General features: G+C 36.0%; 2 protein-coding genes and 1 non-coding gene across 3 annotated transcripts; 2 read left to right on the forward strand and 1 right to left on the reverse strand.

Annotated features, from left to right (window-relative positions):
• Window positions 1-11,383: 11,383 nt before the first annotated feature.
• LOC109152771 (zinc finger BED domain-containing protein RICESLEEPER 2-like) lies at window positions 11,384-13,280 on the reverse strand. Its single transcript, XM_019300417.1, has 4 exons — window positions 12,801-13,280; window positions 12,035-12,719; window positions 11,871-11,932; window positions 11,384-11,416 (listed from the first exon to the last, which is right to left on the reverse strand). The coding sequence occupies exons 1-4, from the start codon at window positions 13,278-13,280 to the stop codon at window positions 11,384-11,386; spliced, it is 1,260 nt and encodes a 419-aa protein (XP_019155962.1).
• A 3,926-nt stretch (window positions 13,281-17,206) lies between these two features.
• Window positions 17,207-17,288, forward strand: TRNAS-AGA. Its single transcript has one exon. It is a non-coding gene; the product is annotated as a tRNA-Ser (tRNA).
• A 687-nt stretch (window positions 17,289-17,975) lies between these two features.
• Window positions 17,976-19,287, forward strand: LOC109153337 (homeobox-leucine zipper protein HAT22-like). Its single transcript, XM_019301240.1, has 3 exons — window positions 17,976-18,586; window positions 18,704-18,783; window positions 18,928-19,287. Exons 1-3 carry the CDS (start codon window positions 18,143-18,145, stop codon window positions 19,226-19,228), a joined length of 825 nt encoding a protein of 274 aa, XP_019156785.1. The 5' UTR covers window positions 17,976-18,142; the 3' UTR covers window positions 19,229-19,287.
• The last annotated feature ends 1,010 nt before the right edge of the window (window positions 19,288-20,297 follow it).

Here is a 20,297-nt window from a genome sequence, read left to right on the forward strand (position 1 = left end):
AATATGAAATTGTGGAAGTGACTTACACCAAAAACTATAGCTAGTAGTAAATACATATTTTTATTTCAGATTTGGCCTAGCAGCTTGTAACTTGCTGATATCAATTATTAGATCAAATATTTACCAATACATTAAAAATTATAACCAATAGTAAATTCACAACTTTATTTCTTTGTACTTGCATAAGAACTAGTACCATATTCCGATAGCAAAAATGTCGACTTAGTTCCCAATCCTCTGCCCAACACCTAATAGAATAATAGTAAGGAGAGTAAAGTTAGAAATAATTCTTATTTATAAAGAATGAAAGCAAAATGTTTATTTTATTTACATTTTTTGGTTTGGTGTATACATTTATTGAAACACATAGCTATTTGCTAATTGAAAAAATTAAAGTGACTTTTAAAGATATTTTTTACTAATTAATGATTTGTGCAAAGAACCCAACAGGGTAGCTTAAGTGGCAAATGAGCTTTCTTTGTGGGGAATAATTTTAGGCTAACCCGGGTTCGATTCTCACAAGTAACGATTCCCTTTGGGCCAGCTTCTGTGCCTCTCGGAGCGAACCGGGTGGACCTGGACCGTTAAACGAACAATTCTCACAAGTAACGATTCTCTTTGGACTTCTGTGCCTCTCGGAGCGAATCGGGTGGACCTGAACCGTTAAACGGACAAAGAAAGACTTGGACCACATTTTGGTTTACATCAAAAAAAAAAAAAAAAAATGATTTGTGCAAAGTTAATACGTAATTAACGTGTGGGGTCTAATTGGACGGCAATTTATTGTCGGCGGTTAAACCCTAGATTATGGAAGACTAGCTCTGGCCTCCCCTACTGGAAATTGAATTGATTGCTCATTTGTGCTGTCCCTGTACAATAATGTTATCATCTAGCCACTTGGGAATTTTAACGGTGTTATTATTGGACAAGTTGGTTTATATATACATGCACCTTTTTATATAATTCAAAGTCATTCGTTACATTATAATTAGTAACAAATGTGTAATTTATATATATATATATATATATATATATATATATATATATATATATATATATATATTTATTTATTTATTTATTTATATTTATTTATTTATTTATAACAATATAATAAGGGTTACATTCAGGGCTGGATTTTAGGGTGAGCAATCTGGGCTACCGCACAGGGCCCCCAAATTTTAGGGGCCCCTAAATTTTAGAGGATTCAATATTTAATTTTTACCTAGCTAGTTTAAAAATAAAAAATTAAAAATTTTCAATTAAACTTAAAAGACTTCATGGAGGAAGGGTAAGAACATGTGTTTATTGTATTTTAACTTGAAAGTCAGAGGTTCGAAACTTGAATGATGCTTTAACTTTGAACATTTTCTTTTTTTTTTTTTTAAATCATTTTGCATTCAGAGTCGCGCACACTATTATTATTATTATTATTATTATTATTATTATTATTATTATTATTATTATTATTATTATTATTATTATTATTATTATTATTCCATAATATGTTTTTTGTTTTTTTCTTCTATTTTTTTAATCCTTTTACATTGCGAGTTTGCGCATATTATTATTATTATTATTATTATTATTATTATTATTATTATTATTATTATTATTATTATTATTTATTCCATAATATGTTTTTTGTTTTTTTTTTTTCTTTGCGCACGACAACATTTTATCACCTTATTATTAACAAAAATACGGTATTGATTTTAAAGATTATGATTTTGGTAGGGCCCCATTTATTTATCAGAACGGGGCCACCAAAATCTAAAACCGGCCCTGGTTACATTTTGATGATATAATGTTGAATGTGAGACTCTCCAAATCTCTACTCAACCAAAAATGTAACAACTTCAAGAGTTTTGTCCACTTCACAACCTCCAAAATCTCTACTCAACAATAAATATAATAAATAATATTGTCCATATAATAAATAATATTGTCCACTTCACAACCTCAATAACCCACTTGCTTTTAATGGGATAATGAGATTTAAACTTGTGACCTATGTTGATATCAATTGATAGGGTGAAGTATTTATCATTATGTCAAAAACTATAGCTAGTAATGTTACATTAGGTGGAGGCTTGGAGGGCCGAGTCTAGCATCTTGGTACTGAAACATGACGTTGATTACTATGCAAGTATAAGGAAATAAAATTGTGACTCCATGCATTACTAGTCATAACTTTTGGTCTAGTGGTAAGCGCTTGATCTGATAATTGGTGATGGATATAGTAGGCGCGGAGCAAACTGACCCGGGGGGAACGGAGCAAGGAGGTGGAGCGGCCCAAGATGTCTCACCTCAGCCCAAGACGTCTCACCTCGACCCAAGGCACCTCGGCTCAGGACACCTCAGCCCAAGACACCTCGGCACAAGGCACCTCGGTCCAAGACGCCTCGGCATAAGACACCTCGGCTCAAGACGCCTCGGCACAAGGCACCTCGGCCATGGTGAGCTCGGCTATATTCGCGCATGGAGGTCGGGTCGGGATATCTACTCTCTTTCGTCGCCGACTTCTCACAACAAAGAGAGTGTGGGACTCATGACGGATATATTATACATACGACCCGACCTGGGATAGCAGCGCGGACCCGGAGCACTAAGGTGGAGCCCAAAATACCTCGGCCCAAGGCACCTCGGAGGTGCCCCGACCCGAGCCACGTGGTGGTGGGCTCGGGTCGGGTAGCTCGACCTTACCCGAGCTCGGGCCATAATGAGCTCGGGTAAGGGAGCTCGGTACTACCCGAGCCCAAGGGACGTGACCTGACCCGGTCCACCCGTGCCCGGTCAAAGTGGTGATCTAACCGCCCCCGATTTAGGGAGAGGCGGTTGGGGGTTTAGCTTGTATAAAAGTCCCCCTCCTTGTCCTAACAAGGCACGTTCATTTTACACACTTGATTTATATTCTAGATACTTTGTCTTACTAAATCCTTGTAATAGCCAATTCTACGGAATTTAATATAATATACGGTCTCACGGCCCTTACGACATCGTTATATATTATTTATTTATTATTCGTATTACGTTTTTATCCGAATTTATTGATTCGGGTCCACCCCGGGTTAATTAAATCCATCAATTGGTATCAAAGTAGGTCAAGTAATTATTGGGTCAAGGATTGGAAGGTCGAATCCAACATCCTATCATTAAAATGTGGCATTGAATGTTGGGCAAGTATAAGAAAATAAAGTTACAAATTTGCTTCTTGACAAGTAGCGACATAATTTTATTTTCTTATACTTACATAACATTCACCGTCAATTTTAATGATAATAAAGTGTTGGACTTGATCCTCTAAATCTCCACCTAATAAATATCAATTACAATAACAACTTGCAAATAATGTTGATGCTCTTAATCTCTTGATTACATAGCAGCGGCCTCAAGATCAAAGTCAATTAATTTGATGAGACCTTATAAAACTAGGTAATTATTTGATCTAAATTGCCTAATTTTACATGTCTCGAAAATAATTGAACATAAAAGACTAGATGATAAAAGATCAAAAAGTAATACTTTGAATCCACCGTACAATTCAAACCTAACCAAAAAATCACGTAATTAAAATGATGCTTCCAATAATGCACATCTTCAATCAAAACTTCCAATAATAGTAACACAATCATGTACAGCTTAATTGGCCAACCAACTCAAAACAATTCTATAAGTTCTGTTTTACTATTAGAAGCAAGGTACAGGTTTTGAATCCTATGAATTTGGCCTGGTTGTAAGTATTAGTATACAAGTTGTTGACTCAAAGTGTTTTGTCAAAGTTATGTGCAAAAGGAATACCAGATCTATAAAGGAATACCAAGCCTAAGAGGAGTAGTTATTGAAGAGTACTAGTTCTAAAGGGAATTGTTATTGAAGTGTTTAGTTCTAGTCTGATTAGGAATAGCTTTATTATTCACGAATCTGTTAGGAATAGCTACTATAAATAGGGGTTGTCCTTTCTTGTAAAACTCAAGCATTCAACATTAATCTGGTGAGGTACGAGAGTCTTTGAGAATAGGATACTAAATTCCCCTAGAAAGTAGTACATGTGTTTAGGTTTCAATAGTTTGGTAGGAAAGATCATTCTATTGTGTAATCTCAGGTTCCAAACAGTGTACTTTAAATATTGAGCTTTTAGTGGATTTAGGCAAGTTCTCAAATTGAGAAGTGCCTCGCAGATTAGGGTTGTTTGCCCGAACTGCGTTACAGATCGTTTGTGTTACAACGTCAGTTTCAACATCATTGTGTGCTGCGCTAATATATATTTCAATTGGTATCAGAGCCAAACTGCTTAAGTTATTAGCAGGATCCTAATGGAGTTTCCCAGAGAAGGACTGTCAAACACTAGGCCACCTGCCCTCATTGGCACGAATTTTTTCCTACTGGAAAGCCAGAATGCAAATATACATCTTGGCACAAGGAGAAGGTGTCTGGAATGCTATAGAAAACGAATGGAAAACTCCAGTTGATGATAAAGGAAACATAAAACCTAAAATTGACTGGAGTGAAGAAGAAAAAACAGAATATAACTTCAACTCGAAGGCAATGAATGCAATCTATGGAGCTGTGAGCGAAGATACCTTCAAACTGATTGCCTCTACTCGCATAGCCAAAATTGCGTGGAGTATATTGTGCGATCATCATGAGGGAAACACAACTGTAAGACAATCTAAGCTTCAGATGATACAAACTGAATTTGAAAACCTGAAAATGGAAGAGGAAGAAAGCATCACCCAATTCAGTGCCAGAGTTTTAAGTATATCCGGAGATGCATTCAACTTAGGCGAACCTATACCCGAACATAGGATCGTCAAAAAGGTACTACGGTCACTACCCGGAAGATTCCAAATGAAAGTCACCGTTATTCAAGAACATAAAGATCTAAACACCTACAAACTGAGTGATCTAATGGGAAATCTTCAAACATATGAGCTTGAGATACTGCAAAAAGGGAAAGACGATGACAAAGGAATTGCGTTCCAATCAAAGCAGAAAGGAAGTCCAGAAATTGATACTGAAACCATGGAACAATCAATTGCTCTCCTAACAAAGAATTTCAACAGAGTTCTCAAACAATTCAACAAATTTAGAAACAAAAGTGCTTCAATCAATCAAGGGGACTTCCCAACTGGACAAAATCAATCTATTTCAAAAAGAAGAGACAGTTCAAATACAGAAGGAATACAGTGCTATGAATGCAAAGGTTTTGGACACATCCAATCAGAATGTGCCACATACTTGAAAAGGAAAAATAAAACATATATATCAACCCTAAGCGACGACTCAGATAGTGAAGAAGATGATAGCAACACAAATTTCGTAGCCTTCACCGCTAGCCATGAAAGCAACAATAGCGATGACATGCAAGAGTTACTAGAGGCATACACTCAACTAAATGCCAAGTGGGAGCAAATCATCAAGAAAAATTTGGAACTCATGGAAGATAATCACTATTTGAAGAATGAAAAAGAACGAATAGAGAAACAATACAAAGAAGCTCAAAACGAACTATTAGACTTCAAAAACAAAGAAGCTAAACTTCTACAAGAAATCAAGGAGCTTACCGAAAGACCCAGGACTCCAAGCACAGATACTAGTGAGAATCATCAAACCGAGACACAGGAAGTGTCACAACAGCACTTCCGACACCGAAGAAGAATAAGGTGCTACTATTGCCGCAAACTAGGACACATCAAAACTCACTGCTACAAGAGACAGAATGATCTTTACTACAGACAAAACAACAGAGTGTGGCCAACACAGAACAGAAATAATAGTAAGAAAATCTGGGTAAGAAAAGACCAAAATGTTGCATATACCTCCAAAACAAACAAAGAGCAAGATATATGGTACTTTGACAGCGGATGTTCAAGGCATATGACTGGAAATTCAGAAAATCTTGAGAACATCCAGTACAAAAATGAAGGGCATGTCACTTTTGGAGACGGTGGAAAAGGACAAATTATTGCAAATGGTACCTTGAATATCCATGGGCTGCCTAAGTTGTCAAAAGTCCTTTTAGTACAAAGCCTAAAAGCAAATCTAATCAGCATAAGTCAGCTTTGTGAAGATGAACTCAAAGTAGAGTTCTCTAGAGACAGTTGCAATGTGTTTAATTAGAATCATGATTGTGTCATGATGGGAAAAAGGTCTACAAACAAATGCTACACATGGGATAGTGATCTATCCGGTTTACAGACAACCATCAGTCAAACACAATTATGGCACCAACGTATGGGACACATAAATTTTCATGACCAAGGAGCATCCCCAGGTTATTCATCAAATAGTGTGATCATTGATGATGTAACTCCAGCAATAACCACTGATGATGACAAAAGTCCAAGAGTTGTTGAAACAACTGTTCCAACACCTCTGACTAATGATATGCAGAATTGCAGAACAGAAACAGAGCCAAATGAAGAAAAGGATAAAAGTCATCCTACTGTCTTAAAAAATCAGAAAAATCATCCTTTGGAAAATATCATGGGAGATCTCAATCAAAGAATAAAGACTAGAGGAAAGAAACAAGATTTCCACAAAATAAAAGGAGTATACTGCCACACCTCCAAGTTTGATCCCAAAAAACATTGATGAAGCCTTAAACTGTAACAGATATACATGATTGGGGTATAAAGTTGAGCTATGACATAAGTGAACAAAATATGAAGTTTGGATTGCACTTACAATGACTCCGAAATTCTGTCGAACAGTTGAGGCGCACCCAAATGCGAGAGGGGTTTGTATAAATGAATACAAGTACGAAACTGATTTCCAATCAAAACCCGTTACTGTCCGGTTATTATAATAATCTCCATGGAAGCCAATGACATGAGTCTTCGGGTGACTTCATTTTCTTGCTACCTCAACAACCCAGAAGAGAGCCTGGTGCGAAGGATCACCAGAAAATCAAGAAAAGAAGACGGGGAAATCAGCATCTTCGATGTATCTACCATGGATGAGCACGTCAGAACGGCTCCTCCGCCGTTTGATGACGGCGGATACGCGCCACCGTACCAATCAGCCGGGGGATTTCCGGGAGAGTACGATGAAGTGACAGTTGAGCACTTTCCTCAATCCGTCCACAGTCCCGATCCCTATGGATTCGGGTCGGATCCGCACCCAGCTTTCGGATCCTCTACCGTTCCGGTTTCAAACAGCAATGGAAATCCATATGATCTCGGAGAAGATTCCACCGGAATATTCATCTCTGATGGCCCGGTGCTTCCTCTTCCAAATGAAATGCATGATGCGGGCTTTGCCCTGCGTGAATGGCGAAATTTAATTTACAGATCCAAAACCACTTGAACTTATCTATGATCAAATCCTCTACTTTTGTGACTGTGTGGATCTACTTTACCACACATTGGTAAAATATACAGAGACAGTGAAGAATTCTCTTCACTCACACATTCAAATACAAGTTTCAAGTTTTTTTTTTTCCAAGAACTCCAGGAATCAAGTTTAGGGAGAGAAGAATCAACTAAGGGGGAGAAGAATAGGAAATCAAGCCACTATGAGATCAAGGTTTTTGCCAAAAATTTGACAAAGGGGGAGATTGTTGACTCAAAGTGTTTTGTCAAAGTTATGTGCAAAAGGAATACCAGATCTATAAAGGAATACCAAGCCTAAGAGGAGTAGTTATTGAAGAGTACTAGTTCTAAAGGGAATTGTTATTGAAGTGTTTAGTTCTAGTCTGATTAGGAATAGCTTTATTATTCACGAATCTGTTAGGAATAGCTACTATAAATAGGGGTTGTCCTTTCTTGTAAAACTCAAGCATTCAACATTAATCTGGTGAGGTACGAGAGTCTTTGAGAATAGGATACTAAATTCCCCTAGAAAGTAGTACATGTGTTTAGGTTTCAATAGTTTGGTAAGAAAGATCATTCTATTGTGTAATCTCAGGTTCCAAACAGTGTACTTTAAATATTGAGCTTTTAGTGGATTTAGGCAAGTTCTCAAATTGAGATGTGCCTCGCAGATTAGGGTTATTTGCCCGAACTGCGTTACAGATCGTTTGTGTTACAACGTCAATTTCAACATCATTGTGTGCTGCGCTAATATATATTTCACAAGTATTTCAAATTTTTTTTAAAAAGAACTATTTATAAACTTATTTATCAATTGAGACACATTTTACGATTTATCTTCTTTACATTTCTTTAGGTTTGGGTTCACACTAATAGAATTAATACAAATATGGGCAGATGAAGAAGCGTGCCTGTGCAAGTCTTGATGATGCATATATGCTAGCTTTTCATTCTTAAAAGCATCATGGGATTTATTTTTATTTTTTTCAAGCAATAGCCAATAATTGCTGTAGTTTTAATTGAACTTTGAAGATGTGTATGTAGATAACTATAGATATATCTTTGTTTACTTCTCTAGACAATCGAACCATCATATATCACGTTATAATGTAATTAGAAACACATGATTATATGCCAGGCACCCTGTGCTCAAATGGCACGTAGTGATTTCTCCTATGTGTGAGGTCATGAAATTGAACCTAGTGGAGACGTTGTTGACTCTGTGTACTTCATTAGGTTGAAAAAATATGTTTGAACAGATATTACAATGTAATAGAGTCAGTAGCATTAAAAAAGAAACACATAATTATAGCATATATAATTAGAAAAAAATATTCAAACGTAATTATAAAAAAAGCAAGAGTTGTTTACTTTGGCCCGACGAATTGTGTGTTTCCAAAACTTACATGTACAATTTGTCAATTCATAAAGAAGCTTCTAAATAAATTGGATGGTAACTTATCATGATTATTATCATTGACCAAATTTACAAATCTTGGACCATCCCCAAAGAGTTTAGCCTTGATTCTGTTTGTTGATAATTTCTAACTTTTCTTATTTTCCTCATTTGAAAAAAAAAAAAAAACACCAAAAAATAAAAATAAAAATACGCCAATGATCGGATCTATATTTCATTAAATAATTAAAATGTATTATAATTAATAACGTTGTACATATTTGACAAAAAATATGACCTTGACAAAAGTTCGTTAATAATTCATAAGTTGGCATGGAAACCCACTGTCAACAAACATAAATGATATTTGCATCTACAATTATTATAAGCTTTATAATACAACACTCAAACTAAGATTTTAACTCTACAAAAAACAAACAAAAAAAACAATATATATATATATATATATATATATATATATATATATATATATATATATATATATATATAAAAGTGGAGGTTTGTACCCAACTTAAGTACCACTCCACAATCTCTACCATCGTATCATTGTCCATCCTCCCTCTAAGAATGTGATATCCACAACGGCCTACTCTAAGGGTTCACACTTCGAACTCTTCTCAGCATCAAGTAGTCATTCTCCCATGTTGACGGCTTCACTCTAAAGTAGCCATTTCCTAAGTTCCCCTCCCCCTCCCCAGGCCGGCACCATACGACTTGATGACTCCATTCTGGATAGCTATTCTAAAAGGCTCACATTCCGGATTCTTCTCAGTAGGTAGCCTTATCCTAGGTCCCTCCGCTAGGGTTTCCCTAGACGAGTGAACAACTCCATTGTGGATGGATACCTTAGATTTCGTCATCCAAGCCACCCATTAATATTGATTGTCATAAATATTATTCTTGTATATACGTACAAAAAAAAAATAAAAATTGTGCAACCGTAATTCTTAAAAATATAGAATACACCAATAAATAAAACAAAAAAAAAAAAAACAAAAAAAAAAACAAAAACAAAAACAAAAACAAAACAAAACACACAAAAAAAAAAAAAAAGGTCACAAGCATAATAGTTTTTTGTATAGTAAAACATAAAAAATTGTAAATTGTGATTAAGTTACGTTTAGAAAATTCTCATATACAAGCAACTGCGAAACAGCGGAATTGGAAACAAGATTCATGTCTGAAAAAATAATTTTAATTAAAAAAATGAAGAGCGGGGGGGGGGGGTGGTGCATGCATGCATCACTTTCCTTTTTAAGAGAATCCAATACTGAATTCAATTATTTCAAATGTTTTTCTTAGTGGACCTCGGCTAAGAAATTAAATAATCATGTACTTGCCGTCACAGCTAGCATGGTCAAACATGATTTCTTAGGTGTAAAAATAAATAAATAAATAAACAGAATAGGCATTCAAAAAAAAAATAAACAGAATAGAATAGAATAATAGCAAAGATAAAAAAAGATGATTTCTTATTGTCGACTGTTTTAATTTTTCATGAAATCTTAAAATATTAATTTCGAATCATTCCCTAGCAAGCTACCATAGTTTCCTTAAGAAAACTTAATATAATATTCATTTTGTTGGTGAAAGTTTGGAGGGCCGAGTCTAACATTCTTTCACAGAAACATGGTAATGTTTGTTACGTGAATATAAGAAAATAAAGTTACACTTCATAAACAAACTTAATGACATCATAAGTGAATAAAATAAATTTTATGAGATAATTAAATACAAAAAGAAATTCAATGGTAATACCATTGTAATTTTAAGAGAAATATAATATTACTCGTAATAGTCAGAGAGTAATTTTTGTAAGCAATTTAGAATTACTTTTCTTACATTGTTTTATACCACCACACAATGTCTCTCTCTCTCTCTCGCTCCCTCCCTCACAACCCCACCCCCCCCCCCCCACACACACACACACACACACACACACATATATATATATATATATATATATATATATATATATATATAGTAGGATCAAATGAGAACCATTATTAGTCCTGTGTGAATGTGTTAACTGCACAATAAGCTACAAGTAGTTGCACAATTAGACACTACAAGTTGCACATTTATAATTACAAAAATTCCACTCTTTTTTAAAAATATTTTACAGTATGCTTTGATAATAGTTGTTCGGGTGTACAATCAATTATGCGCGAATACACAATAAGGTATCCAGGATTAGGGCTGTGCATCGGACGGGTTCGGGCGGATCGGTTTAGAAAACCGTTCATCCGCTCGGATTTCGGATTGAGAAAAACTACCCCAATCCGTTCGAATTAAGAGGGAAATCCGATCGGATACGGTCGGGTGGGGTCGGATTTCGGTTTGAACTCGGATTAATATAAAACATACCAAAAAAAAAAAACTGTAACAATGTTCAAACTTAATAACCATAATCTAAATTACCAAAGCTATCAGCTATGTAGGCATTTAGATTTTAGATACATAATTACATATTGCAGTTTCCAACTTGTGTTCAAAATTCAAAAAGCAAAAATGAAGTCCACAAAATGAGTTTTGTCTACAATACTCAAACAACACTAAACTACTAACTACTAACTACTAACTACTAAAGTACTCAACAAGTCAGCAGTCAGCAACTCAGCAAGTCAGCAAGTCAGCAGTCACCAATCAGCCTTCAGCAATCAGCATTCATCCATTCCTCATCTTCCTGCTCAATTACAAAACCAGTAAAGACTTTAAACTTTAAAGCCAATAAAGACAAAGAGAAGTAGGGAACTAATAATACTTAATAAGAAAGGCTCAGATTGCTTTTTTTCATATCATTTTAGAGTTGGGGGCAAATTGCTTCATGAGTTTTGTCTCAGAACAACATACCAAACACTCAAACTCTTTTTAATTCAGACAAATGGTGGAAGCATCATCATAGCCATAAGTCCATAACTAAACAGAAATGAGAATATGAGAGGAAGGGAAGTGATATACCAGAATTCCAGAATACCAGAGATGTAACTGAGTAAGGGCAGCAACATTTATAAAAAAGTTACCAAGCCACTTAGCAATTAGCAGTTCTGGAATCTTACCTGATTTGCCTCAAAGAGTCCACACATTTATCAATCAAACTAAACAGAAAGTCAGAAAGCAATGTTATATAAAAGTATTACAGCAATTGTTGGGAGTGTTCCAACAGTACTTGGTAAAGAACCAGCAGCTCCAGTGGACAATTCTGCACAAAAAGGAAAAACAAAAAAAGAGTTTAGAAAAGGTAAGTAACAATTAACAATTTATAAAGTAGAAACCTACAAAAGATATAAAATAAAAACAGTACCCTTCTCTAATCTTTCAACATCATCCAAGTTTTCCTCCACAGAGATTGGATGATTGGGTGCCCTCAACCAATCTTGTGCACATACTAGGGATTCAACAATTTTAGGAGTTAATGAACTCCTAAAGGGATCTAATACCCTACCACTAGTACTGAATGCACTCTCAGAGGCAACAGTTGAAATGGGAACAGCCAGCACATCCCTTGCCATTCTAGAGAGTATAGGAAATCTATCACTGTTAACCTTCCACCATCTTAGAACATCAAAGTCCACATTTTCTTCATCTTCCACTATTTTTTCACTTAGATAAATCTGGAGTTCAGTTTCTTTACTGCTTTTACCAGCCTCCATTCTCTGTTTTTTAAGCTGGCTTTTCATTCTACCCTGAGGTTTTCCAACTGAAGTTTGAGAATGGACTGGTTCAGATTGGGTAGATTGCACAGTAGGGGATGCAGACTGCACACTGTAGGTGGCTGTATAATCATTAAACAGGACAACCATAGAAGATTGAACCTTTTCAAAGCATGATTTTCCTTTTTCATCACCATACAACTGAGCAAATTGGGCAGGCATGTACTCAATCTTATCCCTAGGATCCAGAATATTGGCATAGAATATCAAGAAGTTCATTTTTTCAGGATCTCCCCAATATTTTTCAAATTTTTGTTTCATATGGGACCCCATATCCTATAAAACAGACATAACACAGAAAAAATTAAGAGATGCATACAAACACATTCAGATAAATGATACCAGTTTACAGTTTACCTTTTCAGAGGTTGAAACAGAGTTAACCATGTCATCCAGCATGCAACCTAAGTCAGAAATCTCAGAAAAGAAAGTATTTGAAGTGACATATAGAGAACCAGATATTCTCACAGTCATCTCATAGAAGCCTTTCAGGAAATGGACTAAGCTTTGCACAGAAAGCCAATCCATAAAGTTTGGAATAGAATCAGGTAAGTCAGCATTCAATGAGGCATCATTCTCATAAGCTTCAAAGGCCCTCTGGTATTGAAGGGCAGTGTTAAGCATCATGTATGTGCTGTTCCATCTTGTTGGAACATCAAGTTGTAATGCACATTTGGCTTCCACCCCATTAAGCACAGCAATCTCTCTAAACTTCTTAAGTCTGGCAGGAGAACTCCTCACCCATCTCACAACATCTCTAACTTTCTTAACAGAAGGACCTGCATATCTCAACCCATCCTGGACCACTAAGTTCAACACATGGGCTATGCACCTCATGTGCATATATTGAACCCTAACAGAAGACCCACCCCAAGACAGAAGTTTGTTCTTGAAAAACCCCAAAGCTGTGTCATTTGAAGAGGCATTATCAACAGTAACAGTGAACACATTTCTAATCCCCCAATCAAGAAGACAACTCTCAAGGGCTTTGGCTATATACTCTCCCTTATGAGAAGAAATTGGGACAAAGGAAATGATCTTTTTGTTTAGCTTCCACTGATCATCAATGAAATGTGCAGTAATGCACATGTAATTGATCCTTTGGACAGAGGTCCATGTATCAGTGGTCAAGCTGACCCTTTGGGTGCTCACCTTAAACAACTTTTTTAGGGTTATTCTCTCATCTAGGTAAATCTGATAAATGTCTCTAGAAATGGTCCACCTAGAAGGGATTTGAAACCTAGGACAAGCAACTAAAATGAATTTCCTAAAGCCATTTCCCTCAACAATCCTAAAGGGAAGTTCATCAACAATGATCATCTCACACAATGCCCTCCTAATAGCCTCTTGGTTGAAAACCCAAGTCCCCAAAACCCCCTCAGAAGCTTCTGTTCCAGAGGCATTAAAGGTGAGAAGAGACTGCCTTGTGTCCTTACAATGAGGATTTTTTAGGCAGGCCTTCATATGGTTTCTCAAAGAGGAAGTGCCATGCTTTTTACTTTCACATTTATAGATTTTGGCACAATAAAGGCATTTGCCCTCAACTACTGGTCCCTCAATTTCACCTTCAGCAGGTGGAGCACGGATCTTTTCAAAATGATCCCATACTATAGATCTAGACTCCACCTCTTTCCTCTTCTTTGTAGGAACAACAGGAGGAGAAGGCATAGGATTTGTCTGAGGATTTCTCTCAGTACCTTGAGCTTCTACTCCATGCTCCTCATCAGTTGAGGTTGGAGGGTGTCCAGTTGCACTGATGCTTTCCATCTATAAAGATGGGCATCAGTATCCAAATAAAGCAGACAACCAATCATACTAAAGCTTCCACCATACAGTACTCATACATAGAAGTATTACATATTTACATATTACTTATTTACTTTCAGTTAATTTCACATGTCATCATGTATGCAGAATTGCACATAAACAATTTAAGGGTCCCATATCCATAAACTTAATACAATTTACAATTTACAATTTACAAAGAAATCCATATTCAGGCATTCAAGCTAAGTGGATGTATGCCACTTCATAATGCTCATCATATATATGGATTTCACACAAAGGGGCTAGGGCTTCCACCAGATTAGGGACAATTACCCCTTTAAGCCTTTAACTCAGTTAGTGAGTTACACACATACAGATTAAGCTTCCACCAACAATCTTAAATTAGAGACAAGTGAGTAAGTAATCTGGAACTTCTCAACAGATCACAGTCCTCACAGTCCATACAAATCACAGAATCACAATCAGAATAACCCTAATCAAACAATCAAAGTATCAATCTTAAATTAGAGACAAGTAAGTAATCTGGAACTTCTCAACAGATCACAGTCCTCACAGTCCATACAAATCACAGAATCACAATCAGAATAACCCTAATCAAACAATCAAAGTATCAATCTTAAATTAGAGACAAGTGAGTAAGTAATCTGGAACTTCTCAACAGATCACAGTCCTCACAGTCCATACAAATCACAGAATCACAATCAGAATAACCCTAATCAAACAATCAAAGTACCAATCTTAAATTAGAGACAAGTGAGTAAGTAATCTGGAACTTCTCAACAGATCACAGTCCTCACAGTCCATACAAATCACAGAATCACAATCAGAATAACCCTAATCAAACAATCAAAGTATCAATCTTAAATTAGAGACAAGTGAGTAAGTAATCTGGAACTTCTCAACAGATCACAGTCCTCACAGTCCATACAAATCACAGAATCACAATCAGAATAACCCTAATCAAACAATCAAAGTATCAATCTTAAATTAGAGACAAGTGAGTAAGTAATCTGGAACTTCTCAACAGATCACAGTCCTCACAGTCCATACAAATCAAAAAATCACAATCAGAATAACCCTAATCAAACAATCAAACTAACAATCTTAAAAACTAGGGTTTAGAGAATAGAGATTACTTCGTTTCTCTAAAATAAACCCCCGAGAACAAAGGGCTTCGATTCCTAGCCAGCGAACTGCAATCCACCGGAGTATCGCTCCCACCGGAGACTCGCTTGGGGCTTGAGGGCTACCGGAAACGAATGGGGCTTGACTCTTGAGAGCTTCCACCGGAGAATAATAGCTTCCACACTACAGACACTCACACTCTCAGGCTCTCAGCGTCTCAGAGACTCAAAGAGACTGTCTGAGAGAAGAGACTTTGAGAGAACTAGGGTAGAGACTAGAGAGAAGAGAGAACTGAGAGAGTTCTCTGGAAGAAGGGAATGAAGAGCTGCGCAAATGAGACTAGGGTTTGCGATTTCTCCGCTTCTTCTTCTATTTATACTTAGGCTACACGACGTCGTATTACATAGGGTTATACGTAGGCTTAGAAATGTTCGGGTTATCGGACGGGTTCGGGTGGAAAATATAACCCCCTCCCCGCCCCAACTAATGCGGCGTCGTTTTCGGCCTCGGATCGGTTTTGGCTATTCGGGTTCGGTTCCCGATCCATTCCAGTATGACGGGTTCGGGTCGGTCGGGTTGGGCAGGTTGGACGGGTTATGCACAGCCCTATCCAGGATTGTTGGACAATCAAGCATTACAAAATACACAATAGGTAATTTATAATTCTCACATGGGGATAACTCTCTCTCTCTCTCTCTCTCTCCATATATATATATATATATATATATATATATATATAGTTAATTTGTGAGTCATGAATGCAGGTAAAATCTTAACTGGTTCCTACTTTGATTTTAATCAAATTAATTATAGAATAAAAACAATGTGTAGGAAAAATTAAATGAACCAAAATATATATGTTTATGAAATTTGGAGAATTTCTCCCACATCTGCGGGATCACGCAAAGGTGAAATCCAACTCCACTAGATGATCATAGATGGTATACGGTTGAAAAGATTTTCATACTAGAGTTATGGCCTAATCTTTCACACCAACTAATCATCATCTTTAATTCTGAGTTGGCAGAAATCAGGAATCAACATTCCACAACTTCGTCACTTTTCTTGGAGCAATAAACTAGACTTTCACTTCTTTAAAGAATATCAGATTACTTCAAATTAAACAGCTATATATAGGACGGGGTCTAGTGCAGAGATGTTTTCCTGTGTGGTTGTGTTGTTGACGAACTTTAAGCATTAAAATGGCGCACCTTAAGTACACAAACCACGCACCTTAAACACACAAACAAAGCACATTAAGAACACAACTTACGCACCTTAAACATACAAACAAAGCACATTAAGAACACAACTTACGCACCTTAAGCACACAAACAAAGCACATTAAGAACACAACTCACGCGCACCTAAAGCTTTAGGCTGACACACCTTTAAGTACACAAAACACGCACCTTAAGCACACAAACAAAGCACCTAAAGAACACAAATCAGGCACCTAAGGTTTTAAAATGGCGCACCTTAAGCATACAAATCACGCACCTTAAGAAGGAAAACCACGCACCTTAAAGCTTTAGATTGACGCACCTTAAAGCTTTAGATTGACGCACCTTAAGTTTCATCATTGATGCACCTTAAGCACACAAACCACGCACCTTAGCAACCGCACAACCGCACTTGAGAAGGCCAACCGCACGGGAATCCATTTTTCTCTGTGTGTGTGTTTAAAATCTAGATTGTTCGTTATGCATGGTTCATCAATAGTGACTAAATTGAACAAAACACTATAGTATATGGACCTCATACAATCATAGGTATTTTTATCCCTATTTACTCATTGTTTTTTAGATAAAGTTATACATAAAAGGAAAGTGGAAAAGATTAAGTAACTAGTGAGCGTGCCAAAGTGGTTATTGGGCATGACTAGAAATAATGTGGGCTTTGCTCGCGTAGGTTCGAATCTTATCGCTCACGTTAAATTTTAGTTTCTCTATTTTTACTCTAAATTCTAAAATGCTTAAAATGTTCTTATTTTATGAAAAGAGTGAATTCCATTTTTGGTCCTATTGTTATAGGGGTTATTCCAATTTTAGTCCACCATAATTATTTTTGCCACATTGCGTCCACTATTATTAAAAGTATTCCAATTTTAGTCCACGAAAAATCTTAAAGTGTACTAAAATTGGCACACTTTTAATAATAGTGAATGCAATGTGGAAAAAATAATATATAAATAAATAAATAAATAAATATATATATATATATATATATATATATATATATATATATATATGAGTAATAAAACACTATCAATTATATAATTATTGCCAACTTTTACGTTTATAATATTTAAAAAAAATGACCACACTCTTTTTCCTTTTATTTTTCAACAATTCTCAACTATTGATCTACATAAATGGATGGATCATATCAGTCTTTACCTTTTAGGTAGGAGCATATTCTTACATGAACCCTTTCATATATTAAGATAGAGCTGCCCCATACTGGATCCGCCCATGTTAATATATATGTATGTATGTATGTATTTTTATTTTTTTTTTACGGTCAACTAAGTAGCTAGAGCTAGAGAGGAGGAGGGTACAATTTTTAAATACTGTCTCAATCTAAATTCTCTTACCCTTCTCATCATATCTTGCTTTCGGTTATTAGTTAACTAATTAAGCACCTACGTATAGTATTGTAGCTCTCCATTATTTACTATATATCCAAAGCAAGCTAAGTTAAGCTATATAAATATTTACACTTTTATCATAATTTCCAACCATTATATTTTGCCTTCAAACTCTCTCACAAATCAGCAGCCCCAAATGGGATTTGAAGACGACAGCATCTGCAACACTGCCCTCACTCTCAGCCTCCTCGGATCCTCCGACCACGACGTTGTCGCCGCCCCAGGATCAGGATGTCGCTTTCATCTGAAATCCTCTCCGCCGGTTTCGGATACCACCTGCCTCCGCCCCTCTCTGACGCTCGGCGGCCCCCCGCCGCCGGAGGAAGAGTTGAAGTTTGAAGTGGCGGCGGAGGAAGATGGGACCAGCATGGCGTCGTCGTTTTCCAACTCGAGTATGAAGAGGGAGAGAGAAATCGGCGGCGGCGGGGAAGAAGAGGTGGAGCTGGAGATAATGGAACCGACGAAGGGATTATCCGGTGACGATGACGAGGTTGTTGGTACGAGGAAGAAACTTAGGTTGACCAAGGAACAATCAGTTGTTTTGGAAGACAGCTTTAAAGAACACAGCACTCTTAATTCTGTAATTCCATATTTCACTTTATTTATTTATATATTTTTTAATTTCCCCTTCACTTTTATTCATATATTTGAATTTCCCATATTAAATCTTGGGTTTTTTTTATCCTTAATTTCTCAGAAACAAAAGGAACACTTGGCAAGAAAACTAAATTTACGACCAAGACAGGTAGAAGTGTGGTTCCAGAATCGAAGAGCCAGGTACTATTTCCTCTTTGAAATTATAATAATAAAAAAAAAAGTTTAATAAACAAAATTATCAGATTTTATTTATAAATATTTGTTAATAACTTTATTTTTTATATTCTTTAAAAAAAATAATTATTTTTTTTGGTAATTAACTAGGAATAAGCTGAAACAGACGGAGGTGGACTGTGAGCTACTAAGAAAGTGTTACGACAGCTTAACCGATGAAAATAGAAGACTGCAAAGAGAACTGCAAGAGCTGAAAGCCAAGACCCCGGCGGCGGCGGCAGCGGTGGCGGTGGCGCAGCCATTTTACATGCAGCTGTCGGCGGCTACGCCGCTCACCATGTGCCCTTCCTGTCAGCGGACTTACGGAGGTTCCGGTGACAACTCCGCCGCCAACATCGGAGAAAAGTCTCATTATTATGGCTCTAAGCATAACGGAACCATTGCCTGTTAGACTGTTAATCAGGTTTGTGCATGCATGAACTAGGAAATTAAAACTTTTATGATACTAAATCTGAGTATATATATAAATTATTAAAGTATGTATAACTATATCTTCTTCTTTTTTTATTAGTATCAACTCTATTACAAGGGCTTAATTTAGTTAAACGAAGATATATAGATAGCCATGTCAAATTGTAAAATATATGATACAAAATAATTTCAAAACTTGTGAAAAAATAATAAGTCATCACTCAATTGGAAGCATCTAGAGTCCAGACAAACTTTATCTGTCAAAAAGCGTAACAGGTACACTTGTTTTTCCACTATCGGTAATCCGTAGCAGAATAATACCACTTCATGTACTGAAAAGGAATTAAGTGTTTGAAGAGAATCTTCATTGCTTACTATGTAAAAATTTGAAAAAAAAAAATTAAAAAAAAAAAAGAAGAAGAAATTGGTTCACTATTGCTAAAGAAAATAAAAGGCAATTTTCTCTCTTTCTTTTAATATTATATTGATATTTGCATTTTATAAAATGAAACTAATTCAATGAAGTGTGGATCTTAATGACAATTACCATACGTACTCTCCTAAAGGGCATTTGTTAAAAATTTCTCTATTTTAGTTCTCTATGGTAATCCTATGTTTTCACTTTTTACCATTCATTCCTATCAACTTCATTCATTCTTCCAAAACTAATGATTTCCCTTTCATTTCGAGTCATCATAACCTAGAAACTTTTTTCTTATTAAAACCAACAACACACCTTTAACTTTTTTTTTTTTTTTTTTTACTTAATCTCTATAATTATCTTATTACCTACTTTAGTTACCTAATAATTAGCGTCACATGATTGGGTTAATCTATTTAACAACATCCTATTAGCTTCGTCTGCTTCGTTGGCAAAACATTATTTGGTGTACATTATGACAGCAAACTCATCAACACCTTAGATCTTCATGGCTAATCTAACTAACCTAGAGGTTGGATCCATATTAATAATTCTTTGTTAGTGTCTTTAATTATAATGATTAGTGAGTTATTAATTACTTACCATTATTCTTATTGATTTACGGGAA

Source organism: Ipomoea nil, unplaced genomic scaffold (assembly GCF_001879475.1).
Source record: "Ipomoea nil cultivar Tokyo-kokei standard unplaced genomic scaffold, Asagao_1.1 scaffold2480, whole genome shotgun sequence".
Lineage (NCBI taxonomy): Eukaryota > Viridiplantae > Streptophyta > Magnoliopsida > Solanales > Convolvulaceae > Ipomoea > Ipomoea nil.